The sequence below is a fragment of the Erinaceus europaeus genome, chromosome 1, assembly GCF_950295315.1.
Source record: "Erinaceus europaeus chromosome 1, mEriEur2.1, whole genome shotgun sequence".
NCBI classification, from domain to species: domain Eukaryota; kingdom Metazoa; phylum Chordata; class Mammalia; order Eulipotyphla; family Erinaceidae; genus Erinaceus; species Erinaceus europaeus.
This window is the reverse complement of record NC_080162.1, coordinates 158073746-158100824: the sequence shown is the minus strand read 5'-3', so window position 1 is coordinate 158100824 and position 27079 is coordinate 158073746. Positions and strand designations below refer to the sequence as shown.

Here is a 27079-nt window from a genome sequence, read left to right as displayed (position 1 = left end):
CAAGTGCTAATCTTATTTTATATTAAGAGACTTCACAATTTTATTATTGTTACTATTTTAATTTTAAGAGAGTGGAAAGACCAGAATCGGAGCACTTCTTTGCCACTTTATGCCATGTTGGGGTGGAACTGAGGGACTCACCCACATAATACATACTGCTGAGCCCCCTCCCCAGCCACCAGGTTTTACTTATTTTTTATTTTTAAAGATGAGGTATGCCATCTATTTCAGATAAGACTGGACATGTTCAGAGTGGTATGACCATACACTGTCATTTATTTATATAAGATAGAATTCTGCATGAGAGAGAAGCCTGTGCCCCACCCCAGTGCATGCAGAACCAGGGACCCCAGTGGGAGTTTCAGGCAAGTCCTGTGCTCTACCAGATGAACTTTTTCCGTCCCACAATTTAATTTTTTTTTTAAATACAACAAATGGACTCAGACATGTAGATAGGCAAAACCACACACACACTAAAGTTCATCTAAAGAAAGATACTGAATATGTATTAACATATTAATACTAAAAATAGTCTTTTTTTTTTTTTTTTACCAGAGCATTGCTCACTTCTGGTTTATGGTGGTGCTGGGTTTGGACCTAGGACTTTGGATCCTCAAGGATAAGAGTCTCTGCTGTCTCCTCTGAAATGCTTTCTATGAATCCATTTCCTTTATAGTTAACATATATTTCTCTCCTTCTCTAGTGCGGCTGGGGGTGAAATCTTTGAGCAGTGTGTTGCTGACAGAGACGAAGCCTTCACAGAAAAAGATGTTCAGAAACTCATGAGGCAGATTTTAGAAGGTGTTCACTTTTTACATGCTCATGATGTAGTGCATCTTGACTTGAAGGTAAGGTCTGAATTACATTATAGTCTTGAGACTGCTAGACAATGGCACTCTGGCTATAAAATATTTAACAGATTTTTAACAATAGTCAGTTTGTATATTTTGCTAGGTAACAAGGATTTAAGAGTTGAGTTTTGTCTACCCTCTAGATAATCAGTTTGACCAAAAAAAGAATGCACATGTGTGCTCGCAGAAAGATAAATAAAATATGTTGCTTAAGAGATATTGTTTGGATAGGCAAAGGCTTCTTAGTAGAGATAGGGCTTCAGCTAAACCTTAAAAAAAAAAAAGTAATTATGTAGGTATAGAGAAGTAAGACAACATTAGCTAACTAGAGTTAAGAATACTTGTGCCTTGATCAGAAGAGAAAACACAAGTAGAACCTGAACTGGAATTGGCGTGTTGTAGCAAAGTAAAAGACTCTGGGGTGGGGGTGGGGGATACAGGTCCAAGAAGGCTGACAGAGGACCTAGAGGGGGGTTGTATTGTTATATGGAAAACTGAGAAATGTTATGAATGTACAAACTATTTTATTTACTGTCGAATGTAAAACATTAATGCCCCAATAAGGATTAAAAAAAAAAAAAAAAGAATACTTGTGCCTGGAGACTTGAGTTGGTGGCGGAAGTGGTATTTGGACACCTATCACAGGGAGATAAGAAATGGCATTTGTGTGACAGCAGCTGTCTGGAAAATCATTATTTCCCCCAAGAAAGTGATTTGAAGACAAAACAAAAAGAATATTTGTGCTTTGTTTGAACAAAACTTAATGAAATAGTTCCTCTGTAATTGATAAGAGATAAAGTTGAGAGTCAAATTCCAGGAATAAATTTGGGGCAGCAGTACTTGGAAAGCAGTGGTGTAGACAGTAAAGCAGGCAACAGTTAATAAAACAGGAGGGCAGAAAGAAAAGACAGAAGATAGTCTTATCTGTTTGAGCCTTTAAAATGCTGGATAAAAAATTGGATAAGCAAAAAAGAACATTTTATTGGCTAAGAAGCACAGGGGTAATTCTAATTCTAGTTGTAGCGTTATTTCTTTCTTTCCTTTTTTTTTTTTTTTTTGGCCTCCAGGGTTATTACTGGGGCTCGGTGCCTGCAGTACGAATCCACTGCTCCTGGAAGCTATTTTTTCCCCTTTTTTTTGTCCTTGTTGTTTATCATCTTAGTCATTACTATCGTTGTTGTTGTATAGGATAGAGAGAGGAGGGAAAGACAGAGGGAGAGAAAGATAAGACACCTGCAGACCTGCTTCACCACCTGTGAAGCGACTACCCTGCTAGCCTGGGGCTTGAACCAGGATTCTTGTGCCTATCTTTGCGTTACGCACCATGTGTGCTTAAACCACTGCACCACTGCCCAGTCCCCTGCTCCTTTTTTTTGCCTTCACAGTTATCACTGGGGCTTGGTGCCTGCACTACAAATCCACTGTTCCTGGTGGCCATTTTTTCCGTTTCTGCTGCTGTTATTGTTATTGTTGTTGTTGGATAGGACAGAGAGAAATAGAGAGAGGAGAGGAAGACAGAGTGGGGGAGAGAAAGATAGACACCTGCAGACCTGCTTCACCACTTGTAAAGCAACCCCCTGCAGGTGGGGAACCAGGGGCTCAAACTGGGATCCTTACACCAGTCCTTGCGCACCATGTGCACTTAACACTCTGCACCACCGCCCAGCCCCTATGGCATTATTTCTTAATTCACATACTCAGTACTTGATTTTTCTTTAGTTCACAACTTGGACTTTGCAAAATTGCAGTAAGGTATTGTTAGTAAGTTAGATGCTGTCTTTCTATCCCCACAAGTGTTCAAAGACTCAGTAAGAAGAGCCAGTTTCTGTTCACTAACTCTTTTCAGAGATCCTGAGGTACACTCTCATCAGCCCAGCTTAAATCAGCTGTAAGTGCTGAGTATATTGTGAGGGGCAGAATTTTGTCTTGGCCAAGCTAGTGTCATCATACACTCCACCCTGGAGGGGAAACTCCTCCTAGCCAACTTTTTATGTTGACTGAGGATAAGAAGGGATAGAATCTTGGTTTCTTTTTCTCTCTCTTTGGATAGAGACAGAGAAGGCAGAGAGGAGGGGAGACAGGCAAAGAGAAAACAGCATTGACGTTCCCTTCAATGCAGTGGAGGCCAAGCTCAAACCTGAGTCACACACATGGTGAAGCAGCGTACTATCCAAGTGAGCTACTTTTCAGCCCACTTAAGACAGTTTCTGTTTCTGAAATAGAAAGTGGGTGTTTAGAACACAGACAGTGGGGTGCCAGGCTGTGGCACACCCTGTTAAGCACACACATTACCATGCACAAGGACACAGTTTTGAGCCCCACTTGCTCCTCATTGGCAGGGGGGTGAAGATTCACGAACAGTGAAACAGGTCTGCAGGTGTCTGTCTTTCCCTCTCCCTCTTGTCTCCTCCTCGTCTCTCAATTTCTGTCCTAATTAAAAAATTAGGGGAAAAAAAAAAACAGGAAAAAATGGCCACTGGTACTGATGGATTTGCAGTGCTGGCACTGAGTCCCAGCGATAACCCTCCTGGCAATTAAAAAAGGGGGGTGTGTGGAAAAAGAAAAGAACACACAGAGTGAAAATCCTAGTCTATTTCTTCTATATCTGCATGCATGTACACACACACATATATTTATGTATATTTATGTATATAGTGTGTCATACAGCAATTCTCAAAGTGGCACCTGGCACTAGTATCCTAGTATTTTGCAGTACAGGCTCAGTCTGCAGTAAAAATAGTTCTTTGCTTCCTCTGAAGAAGACCTAACAGAGATGGTTTCTGCAGTGGACATACTAAGAAGCCTTAGCATCAGCGATGCAGAACAACTCCCCAAAGTGATGTTTTGCTATACCTTTTTTTTTTTAATTTCTTTATTGGATAATTGTTTTACATTCAACAGTAAATACAATAGCTTGTACATGCATAACATTCCCCAGTTTCCCATATAACAATACAAACCCCACTAGGTCCTCTATCATCTTTCATGGACCTGTATTCTCCCCACCCACCCACCCACCCCAGAGTCTTTTTTTTTTTTTTTACAATTTTTTAAAATATTTATTTTATTTATTTATTCCCTTTTGTTGCCCTTGTTGTTTTATTGTTGTTGTCGTTGTTGGATAGGACAGAGAGAAATGGAGAGAGGAGGGGAAGACAGAGAGGACGAGAGAAAGATAGACACCTGCAGACCTGCTTCACCGCCTGTGAAGCGACTCCCCTGCAGGTGGGGAGCTGGGGTTAGAACCGGGATCCTTATGCCGGTCCTTGTGCTTTGCGCCACGTGCGCTTAACCCGCTGCACTACAGCCCGACTCCCCCACCCCAGAGTCTTTTACTTTGGTGCGATATGCCAATTCCATTTCAGGTTCTACTTGTGTTTTCTTTTCTGATCTTGTTTTTCAACTTCTGCCTGAGAGTGAGATCATGCCATTATACCTTTTTTTTTTTCATATTGGGCTTTACACACTTAAATTTGTAAAGCTGTACATTTTCTTCTTATTTCTCTAGCTTTATGATGTAAAGAGGATTTGCAGAAACAGTTCCAGTTTAAATAGCATCAAGTCTATGGGAAATAAACTCTCAATTTATGACGCCACCATTACTCATGAGCTAATTAAGTAGCAAGTCAGACAGGCTGCCAGCATTGTGTGTCACAGATCTTTGATGTTACTTGAAAGCATTGGAAGGTGAATATTACATTCTTGAACACCAGGTTTATCTGTGTGTTTACGTAAGGAAATTACATCCCTTTCTCCCCAGCAGTCATTATAAATCATTTCTCTCCAGTACACGTGGTATAGAATTCTCTTCAGAATCAATAGAGGTGCTGATGATTGACTTAAGAGTTAGAAACTGAACTTTTCATGTTTCCTGAAGCCAAAGGAGCTAGGAGCCAAGAGCCAAGGTAGCTAGGAGTGCTCTCAGTCTTTGTTCTGCACTCATACTCTTCAGATGCAGTCAGCACCTCTTTCTCTAAGGAAGGAAGGGGCAAGGTCAAAGGTGGGTGAGTGGCAGCCATGCAGGTAGGAACCATCTCTACCAAAAAATCATTTCCACTTGATGACTTCTGTGAGTCTGGATAAGGCAGTCTGCTATCCTATTCCTTTTAACAAGCATCTGCCCCATGAGGTGTTTGGATACAAAGTTGACTCAGTCTCTATAAAAGCTTGAAAACCTAAGCTACAAAACTAAACACACTGATTCTCGGGAGAGTGGAAAGTCCTAATAATATATCTGGTTACTTTGAGTTAGCACTGTTTTTTCCCCATTTTGGTTAGAACAGAAAATTCATGCCCTCTCAGAGACTGAAGTTAGAATACATAGCTGCGTAGTTGCATCTATAAAAAAGGTAAGTTGACAGACACCATGGGAAATAGGCAGTTTGGCCTCAGATCAGACCCCAGATGGTCATTTTGCCAAAAGACTGAGTCACTAAAGACTCTGAGCCAAATATCTTAAGTTGAACTAAGAAGATTCTCTGAGGAGTAACAGATGCAGATTTTGGAGTGTTTACACATCTATAGAAATAGGAAAGACAGTAAACTGTGATTAAGGGAAAGCTCTTTCCATTTACATATGAATCATTACTGGACTGACAAATGAGAAAAAAGAAAACAACTTGTCAAAGCCAGGTCAAAAAAGAAAATCTCAAAATAATCTCAAAAAGATGGTGAATTAGTCACTAGCATAGTAGCCTGCTTTTTACTCCAGTCAGGGGAAAGACTAACTAGAAATTGTACAAAGAAATTTACCCTTAAACTCCACTGTTCTTTATGTTCAGATGGTCTTATTAGGTAGGCCTTACAGCAGTGCTCTACTCGGTGCTTGGTCATTAACTTGTCTACCTTGTCATTTGCACACACGCACGAACATGTACAGAACAGGAACTAGAAGTCAGTGGGGACTTAAACATTTACAGTTTAAACTTCTCACTGATAGTCTGGTGCTTTAAGCATCAGTATACCATTAAAAGAGTGAGATGCCCCCGCTCCCAGGTCTCAGTGCAGGCACTACTAATCCACTGCTCCTGGTGGCCATGTTTTCCTTTTTTTTTTTTTAATTTGATAGAACAGAGAAATTGAGAGTGGGGAGGGGGAGAGACACATGAAGACCTGCTTCACTGCTTGTTAAGTGTCCTTACTATAGAGGTGGGGGACGGGGTCTCAAACCTGGGTCCTTACACATGGTACTGTATGCGCTTAACTGGGTGCACCACCAACCGGCCCCCTGACTGAGCTGTCTTTGTATTGTCTACTTCTGTCTGTCTCTGACTCTCAGACCTGAAATTCCAGTGTCTCAGGTTCAATCCTCTAGTTAAAAAAAAAAAAAATAGAACTAGGTAATGTTCCTAGGATGGGAATCTAATTCATCTTTACAGAACATCGTTACTTATTGGGAGTTTATTTAGCCATCAAAAACTGACAGATTATATAATAGCGCGCGCGCGCGCGCACACACACACACACACACACACACACACACACACATACACCCCTACAATTTTTTATGGAAGCATCACCTTGCACATGCAAGCACAATCTCACTGCTCCAGGTGACTTTTTCCATCCAGATTGACAGCAAGAGCCAGAAGGAGATACAACAGCACCTCCCAAGTGGTGCCAAGCTTTGGACTTGGGTAGTGTCCATGGCAATGCAGGAACCCTACTCCCAACACAGTGACTTACCTCTTTGAATCTGGTACCTACATGCTTATATTTTACTTACAAGAGTAAGAAGTTTTTTTTTAAATATTTATTTCCTGTTGTTGCCCTCATTGTTTTATTGTTGTTGTAGTTATTATTGTTGTTGTTGTTGTTGGATAGGACAGAGAGAAATGGAGAGATGAGGGGAAGACAGAGAAGGGGAGAGAAAGACACCTGCAGACCTGCTTCACTGCCTATGAAGCAACTCCCCTGCAGGTGGGGAGCCAGGGGTTCGTACTGGAATCCTTATGCCAGTCTTTGTGCTTTGCACCACATGCACTTAACCTGCTGTGCTATCGCCCAACTCCCAAGAAGTATTTTTTAAATGTACCTATAGTCAAACCAGGACAGAGTTGGTAGAAACTACACAATAAACATTAACATTTTAATAATTTGATTATACTTATTTAGATTTTTTATTATCACCAAACTTACTTAATTCTGGCTCTAATAAGGGCAGAAGAGACACTGGTAAACCACTTGGCAACTATTGCAATGGGGGGATAGAAAGGGAGGTAACTTGAGTGAGTGTTCTGGTGAGTAAACAAGTCTAGAAATACTTAAAATTTAGGATTTAAAATCAGCATGATAATGGTTAGTCATTAGCTAAGCAGAGGAGGAAGAGGGAGAGAAGAGAGATCAAGATGATGTTTAGCATTCCCTCCTGTCCATGAAGATGTCTGTCACTGGCAGGAGGAGAGACTGCTTGGGAAGGGAAACCCTAGTCTGACTTGGGCATGTGGAATCTGAGATGTCTTTGAGACATCAAAGAGGAGAGATTAGGTAAGCAGATGGCTGCAGAGGTCTGGAGCTTTGAAAAATGGCTTGAGCCAGAGATGAAATTTTGTGATTCATGTAGCACAAGTGATAATTATAATTAGGTGTTGGGTACAGATAGATCATGTGAGGGGAGAGAGTGTGGAATGAGAAAAGAACTTCAAGATCAGATGCTGAGAAGCTCATCATTTAATGAACCAAGTAAGGGGTGGGGGTGGGGGATCCCAACAAAAGAGATGGGTAGGAGGAAAACCATCTGTGTTTTGTTCTGGATATGAAGAAAATAGTTTATAAAGAAGGAAAGTGGTTGAAGGTTGCTTAGCCTGAAGGTTGCTTAGCCTGTTGGAGAACCAGCTGTCATGCCTGAAACCCAAGAGGCTGCAGCTTCAGTTCCTATCACCAACTTATGCCAGTGCTGAGAAGTACTCTGGTCCACTCTCTTTCTCATAGTCAGTCAGTCTTTTAAAGAAGGAGCAGTGGCATGGCCTGTCCAGTGTTAAGCACTAAGATGGTGGTGCAAAAGAAAGCATGGAAGCATACCATGGGATTATAGGGTCCTGTTATACTGTGGACTGCAAAGAAAAAAATCAGCTGTAGCTCAATATGAATGCAAGAAAGGGGTCTGTGAACATGCATCAATAGACTCCAAAGACCCACAGTGTGACAGACAAGACAGGAAACTATAGGTACAAAACAGGAGGCTGTCTGCCATGGTCAAGATGTCAAAGTTGCAGAGAGGAGGCAGACATTGAACCCTCCCTAGTCGATATAGTATAAAAATATTTTAAAATGTTTACTTATTTCTATTTTTATTGTTTTTCTGTTTGGGTCATCACTGGGGCCAGCTTTGGCAGATAGACACCACAGCACCAAAACTTCCTCCAGTGCAGTGGGGGCTGGGATGGAGCCTGGGTTATGCGTATGACAAAATAGACACACTGTCCAGGTGAGCTATTTTGTTGGCCCATATTTGTTTTTTATTTTCTCATCATCATGGCTTTCCTGCTCCAGGCCTTTCCCAGTGAGAAAAGACAGAAATAGAAAGACAGAGGAAGAGAGGGAAAGATGCCACAGCACTGACGCATCCCCCAGTGTGGTGGCACCACCCCAAGTGAACTACCGCTACCGATGGCCCAGTCTGTTGACTAATGAGACCAAAGTACCATTCTAACATGACCTTACGCACAGAGCTCTGCTCTACCGCTGAGCAACCTCCTGGGCCAGGAAATGTGTTTAATGAATGAATATTTATTGCTAAATTTCTCAACCTCTTGTTTCACAGGTGAGACCTTTATTTTATGGGCTACATGTTTTTTATACTCAATCATGGTTTTATTAATCTGGAGGTTATTATTTTTTCAGCCTCAGAACATTCTGCTGACAAGTGAATCCCCACTGGGTGACATTAAAATAGTTGATTTTGGCCTTTCAAGAATAATGAAGACCAGTGAAGAGCTGCGAGAAATCATGGGTACACCTGAATATGTGGGTATGTGCTGATAAGAGGGGAGTGTGTCTGCCCGGGCCCAGGCAGCACCTTCATTCAGAGGGTTTACATGTGGCTTGGGTGATAGTGGGGTGACAGGGTGAGCCATCTGCTATGTTACCAGAGGATCTTTGTACTGTATTTAAAAGAAAAAATTAAGAGTAAGGTACAAAATTAGTGACCCCTTCCCTAGAAGACTTAAAAAATTTCAAAGGATTATTGCTAAAAGAAATTTTCTTAATATTTTTTGTTGTTATTAGGGTTTCAGTGCTCTAAGCCAACTTTTTTTTTTTTTTTGATAGAGACAAAGAGGGAGAAAGGGGAAGATACCACAGTATCATACCTTCCAGCAGTACCAGGGTAGGGGGGGAAGGCTGAGCTGGAACCTGGGTCCTGTGTACAAAGCAGGCACCCTGTCCAGGTGAGCTGCCATGCTGGTCCCCGCCTTTGTTTACTCATTTATATGTTCGTGAGAGACAGAAAGAGTGAGAAAGAGACAGGGAGGCCAGAATGCCGCTCAGCTCTGTCATGGTGATGCTGGGGACTAGACCTGCAGTCGCTGGGACAGAAGACTTCCAGTCTAGTATGCTCTCATTGCTGTCCCCCTGGCCAAAGAAAGAGAATTTGCTTTTATAAAAAATACTTAATGGGGAGTCAGGTGGTAGCACAGCGGGTTAAGCACACATGGCGCAAAGTGCAAGGGCTGGCATAGGATCTCAGTTCGAGCCCCCAGCTTCTCACCTGAAGGGGAGTCGCTTCACAGGCAGTGAAGCAGGTCTGCAAGTGTCTTTCTCTCCTCCTCTCTGTCTTCCCCTCTTCTCTCCATTTCTCTGTGTCCTATCCACTAACAACAGCTATGATAACAATAACAACTACAACAAGCACAACAACAAGGGCAACAAAATGGGAAAAATAGCCTCCAGCAGCAGTGGATTTGTAGTGCAGGCACCGAGCCCCAGCAATAAATAATCTTGGAGGCTAAATAAATAAATATTTATGAGTGAATGAGAGAACCAGAACATCATTCTGGCATATGCAGTGCTGGGGATTGAACTCAGGACCTCAGGCTTGCTAGTTCTGTTCTCTCCTGCTCTGCTGCCTTCCCAGCCTTGAGAGAATTTTCTTAGCAAAGCATAGAACATCAGGTTATCCAAGGTATGAGGGATAATTAACAAGGACCTTTAGACAACTTCAAGTTGGCCATCAACATTGTTGAAGAAATAGCACACCCTGCAATCTCCTCAATTTGTGAGATGAGAGGACATTCTTTTGAACTGATGCAATCTGAGAACTCTGACAGAAAGAAAAAGGAACTGAAACTTTAAAGGTTTACAAGAGCTGCTGAAGTAATAAACCATGTCTTCTAGGTTGGGTGGAAAATGAAGTCAGCTTTGACTCTTTTGATATGGAGCATAGAAAGACTAGCGGATTAAATGAGGGTAAAGAGAAAAAGATTTCTCTAGAGCAAGGCAGAGAAATACCTTACAGGTTGTGACCTGAAATTACAGTGTTAACAATTTAAATTTTAGAGGGGTGATGTCTTTTTCTAATTTACAAGGCTTGGGGTATGGCTCTGGAAGGGAGTCTGCTTAGACTGGGAGATCAAGAAGGAGGGAGGGTGGGTTCAGCTGGATGGGTTATAGACAGTAGTGTGAACATTGGTGGGTGACAACCAATTGGGCATTGGGGAGAAGGCAGAGGGTTTCTGTGACCATAGATGACAACAGAAAACCATGGCTGGGGTCAGAAGGAAAGATGTACCTGTGTGTAGGGTATGGGCAAGGCCATCTCTACTCCAGAGGGCTGTAATGAGAAGAGTAGCAGGTGCACTGTCTAAAGGAGCTGAGGACAGAGAGGATTTATTTACAAGGACAAAAGATTCCCGAGTTCACAGAAAGCCAAGAGCCAGAGGTAGGCTGAGGAAAACAAAGCTGTTTTGGAGTGATAGTGACAAAAATAACTCAGTTTCAAAATATCCTTTAAGTCTTGTGATTTAAAAGAGATGCTTCATTGATTAAGCAATAAGAGATCACAGGCAGAAAGACAGCCTTCAGGCTCTTCAGAGGCCTTTTGTGGAATAGAATAATGTTCAGTCTGCTCACCAATATGCTACATGACTGCTCAGTACTTCTTAGGAATGGGCTTAACAGGGCTGCTTCAGGGAACGCTGCAGCTCAGAAGTTTTAGTCAGCTTTTAACGGACAGCTTAGGAAACTAGAAGAAACACAGAAGACTGCAGAATGAAGGGCTGTGAACTGAAAAGCAATTATTGCCCAGAATGAGGTTTGTTTGTTTTTCCAATTTTTTTATTTCATTATTATTTTTTTCCCTCCAGGGTTAGTGCTGGGGCTTGGTGCCTGCACTAGAATCCACTGTTCCTGGAGGCCATTTTTTCCCTTTTGTTGCCCTTGTTTATTGGTGTTTTTGTTGGATAGGACAGAGAGAAATGGAGAGAGGAGGGGAAGACAGAGGGGGAGAGAAAGATAGACACCTGCAGAGCTGCTTCACTGCCTGTGAAGCGACTCCCCCGCAGGTGGGGAGCCGGGGGCTTGAACCGGGATTTCACTTTAAATGTCCTAGCAGTTTCTTGGGGCTGGATGTTGGCGCACCTAGTTGAGCATACATGTTTCCATATGCAAGGACCTGGGTTCTAGCTCCCAGTCCCCACCTGTAGGGATGAATTTTTACAAGTGGTGAATCAGTGCTGTAGGTGTCTGTCTCTCCCCCTCTACACCCCCTTTTGTTTCTGTCCTATCAAATAAAAAAGAAGGAAAAAAAAAGTCCTAGTAGTTTTCTGTAGAAATCAAAACTGAGGGGGGTTGGGCAGTAGCGCAGTGGGTTAAGTGCACGTGGCGCAAAGCACAAGGACCAGTGGAAGGGTCCTGTTAGAGCCCCCGGGTCCCCACCTGCAGGGGAGTCGCTTCACAGGCGGTGAAGCAGGTCTGCAGGTGACTCTCTCCTCTCTATCTTCCCCTCCTCTCTCCATTTCTCTCTGTCCTATCCAACAACAAACTACATCAACAACAACAATAATAATAACCACAACAAGGCTACAACAAGGGCAACAAAGTGGGGGGGGGGGGGGAGGCCTCCAGGAGCAGTGGATTTGTAAGTTCGGGCACCGAGCCCCTCAATAACCCTTTAGGCAAAAAAAAATCAAAACTGAGGAAACTAGTGTACCTAACATTCCCTCATATTGGGGATGGGGTTTTCCCTATATATAATGGATATGCAGGCTGGGGAAATAGTGGTTTTGCAAAAACCCTTTATGCCTGAGGCATGGACGGTCCCCGATTCAACCCCCAATACTACCATAAATTAGAACTAAGTGGTTCTGTGCCTAAGGAGGAAAAAAAAACGGGGGAGGGGGGGGGTAAGAGGGGGCGTGTAGGCAGGGCAAGAGATAGTGTACTATACTGGAAGCCCCAGGTGTGTACCCTGGCACCACATAGAAACACCATGGCTTCAGGGGAAGTTCCACAGATGGTAGAGTGGTACTGTGATGTCTGTCCCTCTCCCAGAAATGGAAAGAATGAAGAAAAAAAAGCCAAGCCAGAAAAATAGCTCACCTGGAAGGGTACTTGCTTTGCCATATATGCAACTCAGTTCAAGCCCTAGGCCCTCAACAGCACTGGAAGTTTTGGTCCTGTGAAGTGTGTGTCTCTCCCCCCTTCTCCCACTCTAGTTGAAAAAGTCAGCTGGGAGCAATAAAGCCCATGATGACAAAATACAAGTCAGCCCCGGAGTGGTAGAATTTCACATAAGCACCAAAGTGTGTGTGTGTGTGTGTGTGTACACGTGTGTACACGTATATGCACACATACACTAATTGGGAATTTCTTCTGTTTGTGATACTAGCTCCTGAAATTCTTAGTTATGATCCTATCAGCACAGCAACAGATATGTGGTAAGTTATTCATGAAAACTTGATCCAATTCATTTCAAAAAGTGAGTATGATGTTAATTTTTTTCTCACATTCTCATTCTGATTTTAGGAGCATTGGAGTGTTAGCATATGTCATGCTTACAGGAATGTCACCTTTCTTAGGTGATAATAAGCAAGAAACATTCTTAAATATCTCACAAATGAATCTAAGTTATTCTGAGGAAGAATTTGATGGTGTGTCTGAGTCAGCTATTGACTTCATCAAGAGACTCTTAGTTCAGAAACCTGAGTAAGTATTATCTAAAACTTGTCTAAAAACATATAAACCTAGATGAAGCCTTTGGCATCTATTGAAAGAAAAATGTGGCAAAAATGAAGATGTTTTTAGAAAACTCAGACTGCATCTCAAGATAAATGTTTTCTATCTTCATAAAAGGGCTTTTCTTGGCAGAAGATAGTGCAAATGTTATGCAAAAAGACTTTCATGCCTGAGGGTCCAAAGTTCAATCCCCATTACCACCATAAGCCAGAGATGATCAGTGCTCTAGATGAAAAAAAAAAAAACCTTTTCAGAGAAACCAGTTTGAAACATCAATTTTTCAACATAGTGGCAAATGGCATTTGTACACAAATATAAAAATTTCTAGTTTTAGTGGTCCGGGAGGTGGCACAGTGGATAAAGCATTGGGTTCTCAACCATGAGGTCCCCAGTTCGATCCCCGGCAGCACATGTACAGAGTGATGGCTGGTTCTTTCTTCCCTCCTATCTTTCTCATGAATAAATAAATAAATAAATATTAAAAAAAATTTCTAGTTTTATTCAAGAATCACAAACTTTTGCCAATTCCTCAGACTCCCCAAAATATTTCATGTGACATTTACACTGCAAGCAGTTTTTCATCTTTGTTACCTTCCATATGAAATGTGTATCTTTCCACAGAGCTCGAGCCACTGCAGAAGAATGTCTAAGACATCCATGGTTGATACAGAGCAGTGTCCAGGCTCTTCCTCTCAAAGTCAAAGGGGCATTAGAAGAAGCAGCTGCCCTCCAGGAAGGTGATTCTGTGCCCAAAACCCATTCAGGGATTCAGAAAGCAGAAACTGAGGAATCAGCTGTACCAGAGGAGTTAATTGTAGTTGCATCATATACTTTAGGACAATGCAGACAGTCTGAAAAAGAGAAGATGGAGCAGAAGGCTATTTCCAAACGATTTAAATTTGAGGAACCTTTGCTACAAGAAATTCCAGGGGAGTTTATCTACTGAACAGTTTGTTCTTTTAGAACTGTAAGATCTCCACATTGGAAATACTAATGTTACTTATCAACATCTGGCCAAAGGGTATGTGAACTGAATGGGTAACAAAGTCTCACTGATAGATACTGAAATAACTTTGTTAAACCTGTGGAGTTAGATGAGTCATCCCATATTTGTAAACTTGCCAACCAGGAAATTCAGGTAAAGGTTTCTGTTTCATGTCATTTTTAAGAAGGGAGATAATTGTATCTTTTGTTTCTATACCCCTTTTCCTTACAAAGGTGTCTGTATTCACTTTGTTCAAAAACCCAAGTAAAAGTGCCAAAATTACATCTTTGTAAATTTGCTTTGCACTAGTAGTATGTAAAACTCTATCTGCATATGTATATATTGATATCTTTACTAAATTTGATACATCTTTCACTTTGACTGCCTTGGAGGAAACTAAGATTTTAGTCTATTTGAAAATACTTTTCCAATTTTTGGAGACTAGAGTAACATCCACATAGTTTTAATATCTTGTTTTTAAATTTTATTAGCTTTATATTGACTTGATTTGCAATCCCTTGTTTGGATTTTGCCTAATGCTTATAAGCTGTCATGAAAAATCCTTGCTAGTTCTCTTCTTTGGTTTCACTAGTACTGGTTTAGTTTGGCTTTAACTTCTGAAGTTACTCTGATTTTTAAGACCAAGGTCAAGGAATCTTCTAATATTAAATGTGTCAGCTTCTCAGCTGTCTTCCTCTCGTTATAGCTCACTGAATACTCTCACAGGGAAGAGCCCTGCTGCCTTTCCACATTACTTGCTGCTTAATTTTGGTCATTTACAAGTGTCAGTATGATCTGACTAATAACAGGCTGTGGAGGAGTTATAAAGCATAGTCATGCTCACCTCAGAACCTCTTAATTCTGTTGGGTTTCCTCTTAGCCCTTCAAGCTATGTTAGGAGACATAAAGCACCAAAATATTTATACACATTTACTGTGTTCATTAAAAAAGGGCATTGGACACTGTTGTTTAGGAAGTATCCTTGCCCCCAAAAGACTTATAAGAATATGCTTAATAGAATTTGATCAGGATTACACAGTTTATGCCTAGAACCTACAATAATAGCACATTCCTCTTAACAAGTGGAAATGTGGAAGTTTATGTTCTATGGTGAAAGCAACTGACTGCCCATATCACCCACACAAAGTTTGAGTCTTCATTCCTCTTTTCATTTGGCTCTGGGTGTCAGATGTCTGTGAGTGTAACTTGTATGCCACCTGTGTACTGTGTAGGTGTGTTGGCCCTGCACATGTGCTGTTGTAGTGTTGTAGAAACACATCAGGCCTGTCCCTTTATGGTCTGCGTAGGATGACACACAGTTCTCTGTCCTAGCATGATTTCTCAAAATGTCAAAATTGTAACAAGGACAGCACCTAACCATCTGCTTTTCTGTATGTGCAGTGCAGTATCCTAGACATTCATACATGTGGCCTGGAATCATACCAGCCCTGCCTGCTGGGTGTCAGGGTCTGAGAGTTATTCACACACTGTCGGATGAAATTAACAGGGCAGTTCCAACCCTTACGTGGCATTGTCTTCTCAGCACTTTGAAATTTAAAATACAGCTCCTTAAGAACTTGCATTGCTAAACAAGTTCTGAAAGAAGAAAAGGAGGACTTCTGCCTTATTGATAATTTGCAGTGAAAACCCAGGGCCACAGTTATGTCTCAGGTAAATCTTGAAAGAGATAAAACACAATTTTATGCAGTTTGTAATATCTTTCTAACAAAAAAATAGGGAGATGAGAAAAACTACTCAGTATTAAATTATACATTTTTGTACTCAATATCTTCAGTTTTAAGTTCAGACTCACTTGGACAATATTTAGTCTTTCTCTAAACCATCTTATAATAAGTACATTGAAAAAGAATCGCTGTATTTGTGGATAAAAAGTTTCCTTGTAGCTGCCACTTTGCTGTTTGCAGTGTGCTACATGTCAGCTTCTTGGTTGCCTTTGGTTTAGGATTCTGCAAAGCTTTTTTTAGAAGCACTTTAGAATATACTTGTAAAGAGGTATATTGACTCTATGTGCTATAGAAAGCCTTCACAGATTTGGACCAAATAAAATCTTTGAATCAATAACTTAACTAACTCTTACCTGTTTCTAAAGTTGTTAATGTTATCTCCTCCCCCTACTCCTACACACACACACACACACACACACACACACACGTTTACAAAGAACTATAAGTAGTACTGTTGAATTTACTCCTGTAGCTTTAAGTCTAAATTTGTGAAATAACACAATATGCAACTAACTATATGTCATTAGATTCGATTTGCTTATACTTCATTTAGAATTTCGTAAGATTCATAAGGGATATTAGTCTAGTTTCTTCATAAAAACAATTTGAAAGTAGAGATCACTTTTCTATTAAGACTGCATGGTGACTAACATGGTAGCTTAGTTTAAAGTATAACTGTAGTTGTGTAGTCAGAGAAAGAAAACTTACTGTCTGCCTTGAGGGCTTATTAATAAAAAGGGCATTTAATATACTGCACACGAGCAGCCATGGAGATAGCTTAGTTGGAGAGCTCAGGCTCAATCCCTGGAACCACAGATATTGGAGCAGTGCTCAACCCCCCCACTAAGCCCCCCCCCCCAACCACCACCTTAATAGGCCTTTAAAAAAATAGATGTACATACCAAATGTGAGCTGTAACACATACCTGTACATGAGCATCATGTTTTTAATATTTTAATCTCCTACTTTCCTGCTACAGTCTTTTTTGTACACATTCCTGACAGTACTTTCAATTAAGCAACTCTGCAGAAGTGGCCAAAAGACAGGCCTGGACTGTGAACAGGCTACTAAGGAGACAAGAATCTTCTCGTGGGTGGAAGATAGAGCTTTGCCTGTCACACTCATGCCTCCTTAGTCCCCCCATCCCAGTCATTAGATCTCCTATGTATACAGCATCTTTCATGCCAGCACCCCAACGAGAAGTATAAACATTGCCTCATCAGAAGGCTGGTAAATATTTATTCATATTTCTCATATTAACAAATGTTAGGTGCAGAAGGTGCCAAATAGTCACACTGTTAACATTACTCTAACTCTCCTGCCCCTCCTCACATACTCAGTACCTATAAGTAGAATGGAGACCATGCTGCCTCTCATACATTAAAGCACATGGGGGTCAGACTGCCTACCATTTGTTGGCTGTGATTTCTCTCATAGTCTTGGTCTAGTTATCTTCTGAGTGAAGCCCTTTAGTCTCTGAGCTGCCCTGCCCATTATGATGTGTTTCTACTCATGGTAGTTAATGGGAGTCAGTGGCTGAGTCACAGTGACTTCAGGCATAAAGAAGTAGTGACAGTAAATACACATCATCTGTGCTTAAAGAAAAGATGGGATGGTGACCCTGCAGTGACCAAGTTCTGATCTGTCCAGAATTACCCATGAAAGCATTAATAAAGTGCATATATGACAATAAACTTAACTGGATAAAACACCCCAAAAGGCAGCTTTCAAATATAAACTTAAGTTGATTTTCATGCATAATACTATTTCCGATCAGTTGAGTTAGAAAAGCCCCTTAGTTCAAATTCTATACAAGAGCCATGGTTTGCCTTTTATTTCAGGACCATCCAAGCCCTGGTTTTCTCTGGCACAGCCTCAGCAAGAAAAATTAGCCCACATGGGAAGGAAGTAATGGTTGTCAGATATGAAGCAATATATAAACTGGCATAGACAACATAGAACTGTATGTAGTTATTACAATAGCACAAAACTGTACAATCCTCTACTTTTTCTTTTTTTTTTCCAACAGGGTACTTGTTGGGGCTTGGAGCCAGCACTACAAATCCACTGCTACCAGTGGCATTTTTCTTTTCCTTTTTTTTTTTTTTTAAATTATCATCTTTATTTACTGGAGACTGCCAGAAATCAAAAGGGAAGGAGGTGATAGAGAGGGAGAGAGACACCTGCAGCACTGCTTCAGCACTCGCAAAGCTTTCCCTCTGCAGGTGTAGACAGGGCTCAGTCAGGTGCACCACCACCCATCCCCTCTTTTCTTGTCTTTTCTATTATACTTGATAGGACAGAGAAATTGGAAAAGGAGATAGGGAGAGAGAAAAATAGACACCTGCAGACCAGCTTCGTCCCTCATGAAGCTTCCCCTTGCAGGTGGGGAGTGGGGGCCTGAACCCAGGCCCTTGTACATGCAGTGTGTGCACATGACCAGGTGTGCCACTACCTCTACCCTTTCAGAAGAGCACTTTTTCCCCCTCTAGAGCTAGGGCTTCATGTATGTGCAATTTTGCCATTCCTAGGCCAACTTTTTCATTCAGGTAGAAAGCCTGGGCTGTGTACTCTATCTGCACCCTATCTGGTGAGCTATCGCTCTGTTCCCTGTATAGTTTAGAGTATCAAAAAATGACAGCAAGAGAGAGAAGACTTATTTTTGAAGGTTAATCTATCCAGAGAACAAATTTTAAAATCAGTCCTCCAGTAGAAAACTTCCAGTGATCAAAGGTCTTAATACTAAACCAGCATATTTAAACTTTTGTTTTTTTAATGTTTGTTTATGAGACAGAGAAAAAGGGAGCAGGGCCTCAGAGCTGAAAGCCTAGTGCTCTTCTGCTGAGCACTCCCCCTTACTTTTTTTGAGAGGCACTTTGCCAATGAATATGAACATATGGAGTTTGTGAATGTCCTTTATTGTAGGTAATTATAATTAAGCCTGTCATTCTGAAGATGGTCAGATTGACCTTTCTAAGCAAAAGCTCTGGTGTTCAAACAGAAGAAGGAAAGCCTCTGACTTCATAATGTCAGAGGCTTTCCTTTTATTAATCTCTTAAGATTAATAAAACAGGCATTGGGGTAGCGCAGCAGGTTAAGCGCAGGCGGCGCAAAACGCAAGGACTGGCATAACAATCCCGGTTTGAGCTCCTGGCTCCTCACCTGCAGGGGAGTTGCTTCACAAGTGGTGAAGCAGGTCTGCAGGTGTCTGTCTTTCTCTCCCCCTCTCTATCTTCTCCTCCTCTCTCCATTTTCTCTCTGTCCTATCCAACAATGATGACATTAATAATAACAACAATAAAACAAGGGTAACAAAAGGGAATAAATAAATATTAAAAAAAAAAGACTAATAAAACCTGGGAAGTTATGATTCCCTAATGTGGTTATTCAAAGAAAGATAAGGACCCAATAGCATTAAACTAACTTTCCTATTCTTATATGCATTTATGTACACATAATTTTTAAAGCTTTCTTCAAAGTTTTAATTGGGCAGACAGCTGGTGACTAAAACAGAGAAAGAAACAAAAAAGTGGATAAAGCACTGGGCTCAAGTATGAGGCCTCAAGTTTAACCCCTGGCCAGTGATGCTCTGATTATAATTCTCTTATTAAAGAATAAATAAATCTTATCTATTTTAATTCCAAATTAATTGAAAATGCTCACTAGCTACTTAACAAAATGAATTCAGTGACTTAAAACAAAGGTGCCTGTTCCCTCTCAGCATCTCAATATAACAGTTTAAAGGCCTTCCTTAGTGCTAGTGTGGGGCCATTTTGTAGAAACTGGAAGGTGGAGGTGAGCAGAAGAGATGAACATCATCAAAAGTCAGATTAAGACTTAATTCCTTTTATTCTGTACTTTGCTTTTATTCAGAGAACATGTAAATACATTCTTATAAATAGTAAAGACTGCATTCTGATGACATTAACTCACAGATTAGAATTATACCAAAATGACCATATGCCAAGACCTGCTGTCATCCTGTGTCCCCAGTGCTTGGAAAGCTCATGGGCTGCCAGGGGGTCCAGTGGTGAGGGGGAGGCCATGCCTGGAGAAAGATGGGTCTTCTGATCACCGTTAGGCTGTTTTCACTTCAGTCTCCCCATTGAGCTTGAACACAGGAATCTGCCGACCATCTTTGAGCTGTAAGAAGACCTCCTGAAGGTGCCACCTGACAGAAGACCAAAGTATACAGAATCTGTCATTAGTGGAACACTGAGGAAAAGACATGGTAAAAAAAAAAAAAAAAAAACACAGTTGCTTGGAATAATCCCCAGACATGCTTTTAAGTGCATGCATTTTGAGAAGGGCTCTCATTATCGGACCAGCATCCCTGTCAAGGCAAGTTTAACAATGATTGCCTAACAAGGAAGAGCATGAGGAAAGAAATGCAGTCCATTCCCATTTCCCAACTCACAACAACCTTCAATTCTTGGCTGGACTCCTCCAGTGATCCTAAATGTAGTAGTCAGTGACCCTACAAGGAAAGCTTTAGACAGGAGGTGGAGGCTACCTAGTCCTTGAGAATTAAAATACAAGCCTCAACAGCAAGCTGCTCTGAAAGAAATTTCCTCTGAGTGAGGTGTGGGAATGTAGCTACTGACAACCAGACAAGAAAAGCCAATTAATGGGGGTGGGAGACTGTATAAAGAATGTGATGAAATCTATAATAGGAGCCCATGCTTTTATGCATTTGTAATGACGGAGGCAACAGTGTTAGAAGCTGTCACAAAGCATCAAATTATCACAAACCATTATGACTATGAAGTTTGTTTTTTTGTTTTGTTTTGTTTTCCAAATCCTACAGTGTGAGGACAATTCTGTAGACTGTATTGGATATAATGTCTAGACTGAGCTGAGAGCCCAAACAGTGGCTTGCTGCCAAACTATAAAACTCAGCTTCCAGCTTTTGACTGTAAGTATATGAATGCATCCAAATGAAAAATCACAATTGGAAGTGTTTCCATCAGAAACTCCTCCTCCTGCTCCCCATTCCCACCCCTTTTCCCATGATATACCTTGTAAAGGGAGCAGCTCTGAATGACCTGACATAGAGGTGGCCCTCTGCCTTGGGTCCCGAGACAGGAATCTTCAACTGGAGGTACAAGAGATAATTAGACACAATATTGTCCTCTTAAGAGCTGGTAAAGTAATGTTTTCTAGAACCAAGCCTATAAAACCCAGTGATTATATATTGTGGGCAATCTGGGTGCTTTCTAACTCAAAACTTTACTTGAGAATTCACTTGATTTTCTTTTCCATCTGAATCCCTCTCAATGCGGTGCCTTGCCCTGCCCTGCCCTGCCCTGCATGATGTGGTGAGGTCAATGGCAACTTCCTATTGCACAGGAGGTCTCCTTGGCAACACTGTTACGAGACAACATGTGTCAATATAAAAAACATGTTGAATGAGGGCCGGCAAAACAGCTCAGTTGGCTCGTACACTGCTTTACCATGTGTGCACCCCAGGTTTAAGCCCATCCACCAATGCACTGAAGAAAGCAATGTGGTTTCTTTCTTTCCCTATTCCTGCCATACTCTTTCTGAAAAATGTAAAACAAAACAAAAACACGTTGAGTGAAAGAAAGAGCCTTGCCCAAGAGCACTGAATGCAAGATCCCATGTTCTAGACCAGGCTAAATACTATGGCAAAAAAAAAAAAAAAAAAAAAGTGTCAGAGAAGAGATTGCCTTGGGGGGTATGAGTGAAGAGAGTGCTGATGCTCAGGAGAGAATAGCCTGTATCTAAAGAGGAGCTTGAGTTACACAGGCCTATGCCTTTGCTAAAATGCATTAAATAAGGGGCCAGGTGGTGGAGCACCTGGTTGAGCGCACCCACGTCACCACATGCAAGGACCCAGGTTCAAGTTCCCAGTCCCCACTTACAGGAGAGAAGATTAACAGTGACACAGTGCTGCAGTTATCTCTTCTCATTCCCCATGTCCCCTGCCCTTCTCAATTTGTCCTTTCAAGTTAAAAAAAAAAAGAGGGGACTGAAAAGGTCACTTAGATTCATGCCTCTCACAGAATGTAAATTTTACCTCAAAATACAAAAACAAAAAATCCTCTAGTGAATGATATAAATGCTTCATGCATTTAAAGGTAAAATATATGGATGTTTGAAAATAAGGTGGGGGAGGGGGCATAGCCGGTTAAGCGCACATGGCACTAAGTGCAAGGACCTACATAAGGATCCCCACCTGCAGGAGGGTCGCTTCACGAATGGTGAAACAGGTCTGCAGGTGTCTTATCTTTCTCTCCCCATCTCTACCTTCCCCTCCTCTCTCAATTTCTCTCTGTCCTATCCAACAACAGCAATAACAACAATAAACAAGGGCAACAAAAGAGAAAAAAATAGCCTCCAGGAACAGGCACCGAACCCCAGCAATAACACTGGAGGCAAAAAAAATAATAATAAGATGGTTTCACGGACAGAGATGTGGCTAGATAAATAGGAAAAGTAAAAGCAAATCAAGCAAAATGTTCATTATATGATTATTACTGTACTATAGATTATATATATTTCATTGATTACAGAACCAAGAGAGTATCTATTTGGATACTCGCAGCACATTTTGCTATTTCTGTATGACAAATTTTTCACTAAAAAAAAAAAAAAAAAGTTCAGGGCCAGCAGAATAGCTCATTGGGTAGTTGTGCTTTGCCATGTGTACGACCCAGGTTCAAGCCCAGTCCCTACCACAATGAAGGAAGCTTCAGTGCTATGGTCTCTTTCTCTCCCTCTCTGTCTCTATCTTAAAAACAAAACAAACGGGAGTCAGGCAGTAGCGCAGCAGGTTAAATGCATGTGTCACAAAGCACAAGGACCTGTGTAAGGATCCCAGTTCAAGCCCCCGGCTCCCCACCTGCAGGGGAATCGCTTCACAGGTGATGAAGCAGGTCTGCAGGTGTCTGTCTCTCTCCCTCTCTGTCTTCCCCTCCTCTCTCCATTTCTCTCTGCCCTATCCAGCAACATCAACAACAACAACTACAACAACAATAAAAAAGGGCAACAAAAGGGAAAATAAATATTATATATATATATATACATATATATATATATATATATATATGGAAAAAAAATAGCCTCCAGGAACAGTGGATTCATGGTGCAAGCACCAAGCCCCAGTGATAACCCTGGAGGCAAAAAAAAAAAAATACATTGAGTGGTGGAAAAATTACTTCAAAGTATGACTATTACCAGCAACTTTGGTACTTTCTTTGACCTGGACTGTCAATGTATAGATATTGTAATAATTCTGGCAGATCAAACCTGTGCACTATATGGCCAGAAAAATAGCTTGTGTGATGAGAGTAAGAATTGCATGCCCTGAGGCTCCTGGTCTGATCCCTGGTGCCACACCTACTGGAGTACAGATAGTGTAGTAACCCCAGCTGATGAAAAGATGGGCACCACTGTATCTGAGTGGCACCCTTGCTAGCAAAGAGTAGGGCTACTCAATGCAGCAGCCCACCTGGAGAAAAGTTGTAGGCTACTCTGATAGAATGGCATCCCACTGGTGCAAAGGCTGGTGGGAAAAGAGAGACTTATGAAAAGCATGGACCTGCTACAGCAGTAAGAACAGGTACTACGTAACAGTGAGAGAGGGCCTGCCCACCTGAATCTACAGCTCATCCTAACAACACACCTGTGATACATGGTAGAATACCAAGCATCCTGTGAGGCCCAACTGAGATGTCTTCTGGACTCTGCCTGTGATTCAGAAGTCTTCAGTGAGATGTTCCAAGAACCCTCACCCAGTAGAAGCACCCCTCCCTCCCGGAAAGAAAGCTTCCAGGAAATGTGGCTACAGTCCATCTGAGTCAGCAACAATAGTGCTCAATACCCCTCCCTCCACCTTTGGCTGCTAAGTGAATTGCATGCTTGCACTGTAATGCAGATATCCCCTGGTAAAATCACATTGCAGCAATGTGAGAGTGAAACCTGTCCACGTAAGTGTGGCAGTCAGCACACTTGCAATGGTTACCTGATAAAAAGAGCCATAAAGAAGAGGCTCCAAAGAAAGTACATGAAGCTTCATTACGAATAAGAGGACAGGAATTCTTGGTCTGATATTTGTCAATAGTAGCCAAAAGCTGGGTTCATACCATGTGAGGGTGCTGCCCAGATTTTGCCATGTGCTGAGTCTGTAGAGTCTAAGAGCCTTGAAGACAACTGGGAGGTGTGTTTGCTAGTGATTTCATTTAGAAGAATCTCAAATGTTGCATTTTTTATTTCTCAGTGAAAACTAAAGATGGTTTGAACCTGACAATGAAGAAAAACGTGGTAATAAGGATGCTCAGCATCAGGTACCTCCTATGGTGTCTGCCATACACCAAGTGACAGCCAAAGAAGTTTCCATGGGCTAAGATGGCAATACTCACCCACTTGAAATTACCAAAGGGGGGGGGGGGGAACGGCTTTGAGCTGCTGGGGAAATGGTTTAGTGGGTCAAGTTAAGGACATTAATGTCTGAGACCTCAGGTTCACTCCTTACACAGCATATGCCACGAGAAGTGTTCTGATCCCAGCCCCATTAAATAAAACCTTTTTTTTTTTTTTTTTGGTGGCACTGGAACCTTACACATGTAACTGCACCACTCCCAGGCAATCTTTTTACTTCAGATAGGGAGAATAGAGACACAGTAACTGCTCCACTGCCTGGTACTATCCATGAGGTTCCTATGTGATGCCAAGGCTCTGAGATGGGTCCAGGTGCATGGAGACACACACACTCACTGAGATATCTATCTCCTGACCCCTAAAACTTTTAAGGGAAAATTTTTTGTTTGTTTGTTTTGCCTCCAGGATTATCACTGGGGTTCAGTGCCTACACCACAAATCCACTGCTCCTGGAGGCTATTTTTTCCCCCTTTTGTTGCCCTTATGTTTTATCATTGTTGTGGTTATTATTGTTGTTGTTGGATAGGACAGAAAAATCGAGAGAGGAGGGGAAGACAGAGGGGGAGAGAAAGATAGACACCTGCAGGCCTGCTTCAACGTTCGTGAATCGACCCTCCTGCAGGTGGGGAGCTGGGGGCTTGAACCTGGATCCTTACACTCCACACCATGTGTACTTAACTCGCTGCATTACCACCCAACCCCCAGGGGAAAAAAATTTTTAAATGCATGTTTGTATTTTCAAAAGTTGTCTCATTTAAATATAATTTACAGAACTCATTGGCTTTGGGCAGAAAAATAGTATACTGGGTACAGTTGTGCCTTGCCACATATGCAGCCCAAGGCCCGGCACTCCAGGGGAGGTGGTATGGTGTGTTTCTCTGTCACTTCTTTTATCTATTTGAATGAAAAAGAGCCAGAGCATTAAAACCACACATGAATGAGGTTCCAGCTGTGGAGAGACAAAAAAGAGGCTCTGGACAGTGGCTCTATACCCACAGTGAACAAGGTTTCACTTTTCCACACTAAACAATTATAATTTTTCAGAGTTCAGCTTTTGGAATCAAATTACACTCTTCTCTGGAGGCTGTAAAAATAAACCATAGTGCAAACACTGAGTATTTTTGCATTCTAAAAGAAAAAGGGCAGAAATAGGAGTGTAAAGAATAAACATGGAGGGATCGATGTCTGAGCTTTCACAGGAAGCCAGCACTGACTTCTCCACTGGTCAGACCTTGCCAAAGAGTAACACAGCAATGTCTACTTCTAACCAAAGTGTTGGTAATTACACACACACAAAGGACAATCCACTATGACAACAATACTATGAACAACCAGAACTTAAAGGAACTACAAATAGGGAACTCTGGGACAAGATACATATATTGCATACAGACTTCCTCAAAAACCACTGAATGTAGTGGGATACTTGAAGCTGACAGATGTCAAGCAAACATCATAAACATGAAGCACACGAGCTGGGGCAGCAGTGGCTCTGGGGAAGCATTTTATATTCCTGTGAGTTTTATCAGCTAAACTATGAAAGAAGATAAAGCTGAAAAAAATGGGCCTGGGGAGATAGCATAATAGTTATGCATAAAGGCTTTCATGCCTGAGGCAACAAAGATGCCAACACCACCACAAGCCAGAGCTGAGCAGTGCTGTGGGGGGGGGGGGGGGGAACAGGGTCAAGCAGCAGTGCACTGGGTTAAGTGCACATAGTGCAAAGCGCAAGGACCCACACCATGGATCCCAGGTCAAGCTCCTGGCTTCCCACCTATAGCGTGGGGTCACTTCCCAAGTGGGGAAGCAGGTCTGCAGGTGTCTATCTTTCTCTCCCCCTCTGTCTTCCCCTCCTCTCTCAATTTCTCTCTGTCCTATCCAACAACAACAGCAACAATAATAACAGTAATAGAGGGAAGATGTCCACTAGGAACAGTGGATTTGTACTGCAGGCACCAAACCCCAGCAATGGCCCTGGAGACAAAAAAAAAAAAAAATAATTTTTTTTTTAAAAATCTAAAAAAAAAATGGACTGGCATTTCATAGAAGTGATATAAAGAAATTTGAAAACTAAATTTTAAAGAGGTAGTATTTACATTTGAATGAACTATTGATTTGGCTGTAGATGTATTTCAAGTCCCAAGCTAACGTGGTGACAACTATCACTGGCATTTCTCTCAAACTCCAGTGGGGACCTGAGTACAACATTGCATTCCCTGCCACATCAGTTCTCAGATAGGCAGGGCAATATATGAAAACAATCTACTTTCTTTTTTTAAGAAGTTAATACCTATTGCAGTATGATTTAGTGTATTTTTCACATCCTGGTCCTTATTCCAGCTTCCTCTAAGCCTCTTCCTGTGTTATGGAAGCCTCTTCCTCTCCTGAATGGACACTTAGTACCTAGTCTGTGGGTTGCAGGGGAGCAGATTACCTTGGCATCAGCAATGTCCACGAAGTTATCCCTGTCAGTGAGCTGGAGATAGTGGACATTGAGAGGTGTGCCCAGAACTTCTAGTGCCCCAGAGTGGTTTCGTAGTTCCTCCAGTGCCAACTGGTAATATGAAGACCTAGAATGTAGTTCTAAGGGCAAGGGTGGGAGAGAAACAGTTGTCATTTTTCTTTCCTTTATTGAATCTAATCAGGTATATTCTCTGTAGAAAGTGAAGTGATACAGCTCACATATAGCATGGAAGTAAACAAATGTGAAATGTATAGACAGAAGAATAATCAGGGGCCATCTCAACTATCCATCTTAGAGATCCCAAAATCAAGATATTGAGAGTTGCTATTTGTGAGGCTGCGGCAGATGGGCCTGTTAGGCAAAGAACTTGACTCTGGGGGTTTCAAGTCTTCATTTGTCATCTTCTCACCTTACCCATCGCCTTCTGTATCTTGAGACGTTTGATCACATCTAACTTTCT

At 41.7% G+C, this 27079-nt stretch overlaps 2 protein-coding genes across 4 annotated transcripts in view; one reads left to right on the top strand and one right to left on the bottom strand.

Annotated features, from left to right (window-relative positions):
• STK17A (serine/threonine kinase 17a) overlaps nt 1–16094 on the top strand; it is a 37217-nt gene extending 21123 nt beyond the window's left edge. Inside the window, exons 3-7 of the mRNA XM_007535028.3 lie at nt 704–848; nt 8694–8820; nt 12676–12724; nt 12813–12992; nt 13644–16094. Of these exons, the coding sequence (XP_007535090.1) occupies nt 704–848; nt 8694–8820; nt 12676–12724; nt 12813–12992; nt 13644–13968 (826 nt within the window). The 3' untranslated portion in view covers nt 13969–16094. The remainder of the gene's footprint in view (nt 1–703; nt 849–8693; nt 8821–12675; nt 12725–12812; nt 12993–13643) is intronic.
• Nucleotides 16095–19593: 3499 nt separating this feature from the next.
• LOC103124307 (cytochrome c oxidase assembly factor 1 homolog) overlaps nt 19594–27079 on the bottom strand; it is a 70566-nt gene continuing 63080 nt past the window's right edge. For all 3 annotated transcript variants that reach the window (XM_060198835.1, XM_060198845.1, XM_060198855.1), the window contains 3 exons: nt 26590–26738; nt 20771–20847; nt 19594–19923 (listed from right to left, as the gene is read on the bottom strand). In XM_060198835.1, coding sequence (XP_060054818.1) covers nt 19830–19923; nt 20771–20847; nt 26590–26738 — 320 coding nt within the window. In that variant the 3' untranslated portion in view covers nt 19594–19829. The remainder of the gene's footprint in view (nt 19924–20770; nt 20848–26589; nt 26739–27079) is intronic.